At 45.2% G+C, this 6,772-nt stretch overlaps 2 protein-coding genes across 2 annotated transcripts in view; one reads left to right on the top strand and one right to left on the bottom strand.

Moving 5' to 3' along the window:
- The first annotated feature begins 745 nt into the window (after positions 1 to 745).
- Positions 746 to 4,761, top strand: LOC134458717 (oxytocin-neurophysin 1-like). Its single transcript, XM_063211142.1, has 3 exons — positions 746 to 884; positions 3,097 to 3,304; positions 4,455 to 4,761. The coding sequence occupies exons 1-3, from the start codon at positions 762 to 764 to the stop codon at positions 4,610 to 4,612; spliced, it is 489 nt and encodes a 162-aa protein (XP_063067212.1). The 5' UTR covers positions 746 to 761; the 3' UTR covers positions 4,613 to 4,761.
- Positions 4,762 to 6,278: 1,517 nt separating this feature from the next.
- ythdc2 (YTH domain containing 2) overlaps positions 6,279 to 6,772 on the bottom strand; it is a 49,925-nt gene continuing 49,431 nt past the window's right edge. The window contains exon 35 of the mRNA XM_063209780.1: positions 6,279 to 6,772. This exon is cut by the window's right edge and continues 641 nt beyond it. The gene's annotated coding sequence lies outside the window, so the exon portion shown is untranslated.

The raw sequence follows: 6,772 nt of genomic DNA, 5'->3' as shown, positions 1-6,772 counted from the left end.
TATTTATTTTAAAAGGCTTGTAAATGAATTATATTATTGCAAGCAGTGCATGTGCACATTCTGTAGATTACTCTGTACGCTAAACTTCAACTACATTTCAAGGTAGCATGGTAGTCTTTTTTGTGAAAGTCATACCGGAGCATCGCGAATCAAGCCCCAGGCATGTGCCCCTCTAAACTAGGTCTGTCGACGCCCCTGTTGAGGGAACCCCCTCCTCCTCCTCCTCCTCCTTCCACACGCGGCCTCCCGTTATCACTAATGCCTAATCACAAGGCAGTGGCACAGTAGACCTAATTGGTGTTAATTGCCAAAAAACAGTAATTGTTGTTAATTGTAACAAAACATTAACTTTTGATCCCAAGGAGAACAGCACAACAACACCGAGGTCAAGGAGGTGACGGGGAGGAGGCAGCAGAGACACACACACACACACACACACACACACACACACACACACACACAGTGCCACAGGTGAAGGGGAAGGGGAAGGGGTAGGAAGCAGCGGAGGGTACGAGCATGATGACGTTGACGAGCGAGACGACACGAGAGCATCATCACTCCCTCACAGGAGCGCAGAGGCTGCCAGTGAAGTGTCTGGAGGTCCATATAAATATCAGCAGTCTGTAGACCACAGGAGAGAGAGAAGAAGCCACAGAAGAGGAGAAGTGCACCTCTGCAAGGCTGAGAGAGAGAGAGAAAGAAAGAAAGAGAGAAAGAAAGAGAAATAGAAAGAGAGAAGGTCACCTATTCCCTCGTCCACAATGAATGATCTGTGTGTGCCGCTGCTGTGTCTTCTTGGTCTTCTGTCCGTGTGCTCCGCGTGCTACATCCAGAACTGCCCTCGGGGAGGCAAGCGCTCCTTTCCAGACCAACCCCCACGACAGGTGAGAGAGAACTTTACCAATACATACATTATTACTATTTACTATTTAATTTACTTTTGAACTGCACCTCTGCAAGGCTGAGAGAGAGAGAGAGAGAGAGAGAGAAAGATAAAGAAAGAGAAAGAAAGAGAGAAGGGGAGAACTGCACCTCTGCAAGGCTGAGAGAGAGAGAAAGAGAAAGAAAGAGAGAGAAGGTGAGAGAGACCTTTACCAATACATACATACATAATTATTATTCACTATTTCACCACCACGACAGGTGAGAGAGACCTTTACAAATACATACATTATTACTATGCAATTTATGTAACTTCCACGACAGGTTACAGAGAACTTTACCAATATATACATACATTATTATCATTTACTATTTCAATTACTTTTTTTTAGCTGCCATACATTGTAAACTGGGAATTTAATAGCATAAAAGAGAATTTAATAGAATAAAAGATACATTTCAAGTAATTTTTGCGCTCGTTCCCAGACCAACTAACCCGACAAGTGAGGCTTTTAGAAATACTTAATTATTATTATTTATTACTATGTGTTACTTAATTATTATTATAAATTATTTATTACTATGTGTTACTTCTTTTTCATTTTTTAACAGCCACACATTGTAAAGTTGGGATTTATAGGCCTATACAGTTTTAAAGTAGCAAAGATTATTTTTTTTGAAAGTTTGTAATTGCTTATTAAACTTCCCACAGTGCCACAGGTGCTGCTGGACAGAAGAAGATAACTTGAAGAGAACTTAATGACATAAATAAGTAGGACTAATGTCCGCAATACTGCTCCCACATATTTAATGGCACAACTTCTCCGACAGAAGCGTCTATCTTGAGCCGTTAAATATTTGGGAGCATGCAACAGTGTTGCGGACATGTAGGCATATTGTTATTTCCTTCATGCTTTTAAATTGGCACATTGTAAACTAGCATGCATTATCTTCTGGTGATCTTAATTCAATAATTTGGCCTGAATGAAATGTTTCCAAATGAATAACTAAGTAGCCTAGAGATGAAGGGGGAAAGAGACCACCAGCATGGAGGCTGTGCAGAGGAGGAAGGCACAGTGTGGTGTGAGCAGAATAAGCATCTGAGCAGAACAAGCATCTGAGCAGAATACGCATCTGAGCTCCTTTTAGTGTTTTAGTACTTTATTTTGCAAACAGTTATTACACTGAAATAACTATGAAATAACTATGAAATTACCACCTTATTAGCGATCCGTTAAGTAAAGTGTAACCCTATTCTCTGTGCGCACGCAGTGCTCATCTTACCCAGTAGTATCTCTACAAGTCAGTCCGGTCACATGGTCACATGCGCTAAGCAGTAGCCTGCACAATCTCTCTATCTCTCGCACACACACTCCCTCTCCCTTCTCTTGGTGCAGTGTAGCTACTCCACCAACTGTATCTCTCTCTCTCCAAAGCAGTAGTAGTGAGCTTCTCTTTTCTCTCCGCAGTGCATGTCCGTTGACCTACGCAATGCTGACCTCTCACTCTCACACACACTATTGTGGTGGGGCCCCAGGCAATTGCCTAGTTTACCTATTGGTAAAGCTGGCTTTGCACACACACACACACACACACACTTACACGTACTAAGGGTGCATTCCAATATGCAGACTTCCGCCCCCCCTTGCTCACTTACCTGCATCACTGACGACAGAAAATGTATCCGATATCTTGCAACAGCACAATTCTATTGTCATTTTCTCATTTGCAATCAGGATGGTGAATGAATAGTCCCAAAAGTTGTTGTGACTAGGCTGACAGCTGGGAAACTTTGTTTTCTCCAGGGCCAGGAGGCAGGCGAGGCCACAAGCACAAGTGGAGGACGGGAGTCTGCATATTGGAGTGCACCCTACTACTCTCTCTCCCACAGACATCATGCTCTCCTCTCTCCCCAGTGCATGTCGTGAGGTCCGGGTGATGGAAAACAAGACTGAATAATGGAATTCAACCTAAACCTCCATCTTCTCTCCTCTCCTCTCCTCTCTCCTCAGTGCATGTCGTGTGGTCCAGGTGATCGTGGCTAATACTCTCTCTCCTCTCCTCTCCTCTCCTCTCCTCTCCTCTCCTCTCCTCTCCTCTCTCCTCAGTGCATGTCGTGTGGTCCGGGTGATCGGGGCTAATACTCTCTCTCCTCTCCTCTCCTCTCCTCTCCTCTCCTCTCCTCTCCTCTCCTCTCCTCTCCTCTCCCCGTAGTGCATGTCGTGTGGTCCGGGTGATCGCGGCCGGTGTTTCGGGCCGGCTATCTGCTGCGGGGAGGAGCTGGGCTGCTGGGTCGGCTCCCCGGAGGCGTCTCGCTGCGGAGAAGAGGAGTACCTGCCCTCCCCCTGCGAAGCCGGAGGGAAACCCTGTGGAGCCACCGAGGACGGACGCTGCGCAGCGCCGGGCATCTGCTGCGATACCGGTTAGTAACCGTAACCGCCCTACATACAGTAACTTACAGGCATGTTAGTAACCGCCCTACACACAGTAACTTACTGTACAGGCAGGTTAGTAGCCGCTCTACACACAGTAACTTACTGTACAGGCAGGTTAGTATCGCCCTACATACAGTAACTTACAGGTATGTTAGTATCGGCCTACACACAGTAACTTACTGTACAGGCAGGTTAGTATCGCCCTACAGACAGTAACTTACAGGCAGGGCCACTGTAGAGCGCCGGGGATCTGCTGCGATGCCGGGTAGGACTAGCCTGGTCCTGACCATCCCATAATAGTACTACCATTTCATTTCGTATTCGTAGGATGGCGCGCGAGGCTAGGTTAGTACTGCCCTACAGGACTTCCAGCCAGGGCCACTGTAGACCTATTATTAATGAAATTACATCACATTTCACATTCAGCTAGCTGATGACTTTATCCAAAGCAACTTAAAGATATTACAGGGTATTGGTTACAGTCCCTGGAGCAGTGTGGTGTTAGGTGCCTTGGTACAGGACACTTCAGTCATGGATATATAGGGAGGTGTAGGGAGTGGAAGGGTGGGATTCAAACCTGAAATCCTCTGATCTTTAAGAACACCTCCCTAACAATCAGACCACAGCTATACAATCTAATAATACATTCTTTTCCCCTCGTCTTCACAGAGTTAAAATAGGCCTAATAGTCTGTTGTCCAATCTATTATCTAATCTATGATAGTGCATTCCTATTGCAGTAGGCCTAATACTTACTCGTCTCCTCTTTTCTCTCTCCTCTCATCTCCACTCTCTCCTCTTATCTCATCCTCTCTATTGTCTAATCCATAATCTACATTGTACATACTCTATTGTCTAATCTATTAGTATTTTATTATTCCATTCTGTACCATCTATAATAGCATATTAATTAGTCTTGCAACGATACAGATACCTGTATCGGACGGGGCCCAGGTCGGTCGATATCGGCCTACACAGGCAGGTATCGGGTATCGGTGCACCACTAATATCAACATTAGCTAGTCATGTCTCCTCTTGTGTGTCGTCTCCAGAGAGTTGTGCACCACTAATATCAACATTAGATACGAATGTCTCCTCTAATATTAGCTACTAATGTCTCCTCGTGTGTCGTCTCCAGAGAGTTGTGCGCTGGACGCGGAGTGTCAGGACTCGGACTCCAGAGCTCCTCCCCCCCGGCCGCTCGCTGAGCTGAGCCCCGCCCTCATGGCTCCCTCCCCAGCGGAGTTCCTCCTGCGCCTCCTGCAGCACAGCGGACGCCCGCGGAGCCAGTTCTAGCAGCTAGCGAGCTAGCCTAGCCTAGCGCCCTCTGGTGGCGTGGCAGGCAGGCGACATGGCAGCTTCGGCTTGGCTTGCAGCGGGCACCACCAGCCCCGTGTCTATATTATATTATATTATATTATATTATAAAGCGCCACATTACTGTAGATGAATGGTATTAACAAGAACGTAGCAGAGTGTCTCAAACACACACACACACAGACACACACACACACACACACACACACACACACACACACACACACACACACACACACACACACAAGTCTGGGCTCGGGGTCAGAGTGGGAGGGGTGCTAGGGTGCAGTGGCTCCCAGACTGGGGATCATGATTAGTAGACAAAACTATTATTAGAGATCCAGCGATATTAATGGGCAACAAAATGGCCTTTACATGCATTTTTACAGTATTCCCTCCATTAATATTGTTAGATTCTCCATTAGTAGTTTTGTCCTCTAATATTGCTACAAATTCAAGGGCAAGACATTCATATGCTAAGACAAATGTTGTTAAATCCTAAGAAAATCCAAAAGATAAAAAAAGGTCCCCAATTAAAAAAATAAAGTTTGGGAGCCACTGGGTTGAGATGTATTGGGCACGGCCCAGACCGACCGACAGCAACACACACACACACACACCTGAACACACAGACACACAACACAACACGACGATGGGAAATGTAAAGAAAAGCGCTGCGATGACTGATCAGCCAAATGATTGTGCTATTTAACGCTTCAAATGAGATATATGCATTGTACACTGAAGTTGTAAATATGTAGCAAATAAACCTTTTCTTGCACTTGCCTGCTGTAGACTTGCCTGATTATCATCGACTTTCACATTTCTTTTCGACACTTGGGGTGGATTCCAATATGAAGACTTCCGTCCAATATGACACTGACGACAGAATATTAATTATATATCTTGCAAAAGCACAATTCTAAAGTAATTTCCTCATTTGCGGGATGGTGAATGCAGAACAATGCTTCAAAAATTGTTGAGGCTAGCCTGACAGCGGGAAAACTTAATTGTTTTCTCCATGGAGACGGAGTGTCAGCAAAATGCGAGGCCACGAGCACAAGTGGAGGACGCAAGTTTGCATATTGGAAGGCACACTCTGTCTGACCCCGTGTATAAAAATTATCGTTTCCCAAACGGCCTGGTTGACCTGCCTCCCTCGGTTTGCTTCCAATTGAGACCAGAAAAGGCTGTGCCGAAGCTTAAACCAAACTATTGAGTCCCATTAGAACATCTCTGCTTAAACCATATTATTGCTTTGAACACGCCTCTATCCAGGGCCGTTGGAGCAGCTCAAAGTTGATTGGTTCCCAACAAAGTGGGTGGAATCCCAATTTCTCCGGTGCTCAGAAACGATATGTTTATTGCTCGTGGCCTGACTAGTAGCAACGCCAAAGGTGTCACTAGGAGGGTGTGGCCTGACTAGCGGAGGGTGTGGCCTGACTAGTGTGGGGTGTGGCCTGACCAGCGGAGGGTGTGGCCTGAATAACGGAGGGTGTGGCCTGACTAGCGGAGGGTGTGGCCTGACTAGCGGGGGTGTGGCTTAACTAGTGGGGGGTGTGGCCTGACGAGATGCAAACGGCTCTTCGTTCATTAGGAACATAAAACTTGGAATTGTAAAAGAAAGAAAAAAACACTTCAGGAATAACTTGACAAAATCCTCAGTTTTAATACAACAGACATCAGAGGATGAAAATAAAATTGTCATCGAAAAAGAAAAGAAAAAAATTCAAGAAAAACTTGACAAAATCCTCAGTTTTTAATACAACAGAGATGAGAAGAGATGAGGAAAGTAAGGACATGTAGCGTCCTCCACGTCAGTATTAAAGGAACAATGTAAACATGAGAGATCTCTTAAAAAGACTTGCAGTAATTAATGAATGAATGAATGACTTCACAATAAAGTCATACGTGGGCAGATCTGCCCTCGCTTGATCTCTGCACCAATCAGATGCATCTTTGATGATCTCTGCACCAATCAGATGCATCTTTGATAAACTCAACAAAGAGCCAATAAAAAGCTCAATAAATCTTTGATGAACTCAACACAGAGTGAATATTAAATATTCCCACAGAGCGGATATAAAATATCATGCCCTCTCTAAAATCATGACAGAAGGGCTGGACTGGCCATCTGGC

This window comes from Engraulis encrasicolus, chromosome 11 (genome assembly GCF_034702125.1).
Source record: "Engraulis encrasicolus isolate BLACKSEA-1 chromosome 11, IST_EnEncr_1.0, whole genome shotgun sequence".
Classification (NCBI taxonomy): Eukaryota; Metazoa; Chordata; class Actinopteri; order Clupeiformes; family Engraulidae; genus Engraulis; species Engraulis encrasicolus.
The sequence above is the reverse complement of the archived record's forward strand: the minus strand, read 5'-3'. Positions and strand labels throughout refer to the sequence as shown.

Bases quoted from the DNA above. Each gene is read 5' to 3' on its own strand.
- LOC134458717 (XM_063211142.1), top strand. From the start codon at position 762: ATGAATGATCTGTGTGTGCCGCTGCTGTGTCTTCTTGGTCTTCTGTCC. The intron at 885-3,096 runs GTGAGAGAGAAC...CTCTCCCCGTAG, and splicing joins CAGACCAACCCCCACGACAG to TGCATGTCGTGTGGTCCGGG. The intron at 3,305-4,454 runs GTTAGTAACCGT...TGTCGTCTCCAG, and splicing joins GGGCATCTGCTGCGATACCG to AGAGTTGTGCGCTGGACGCG.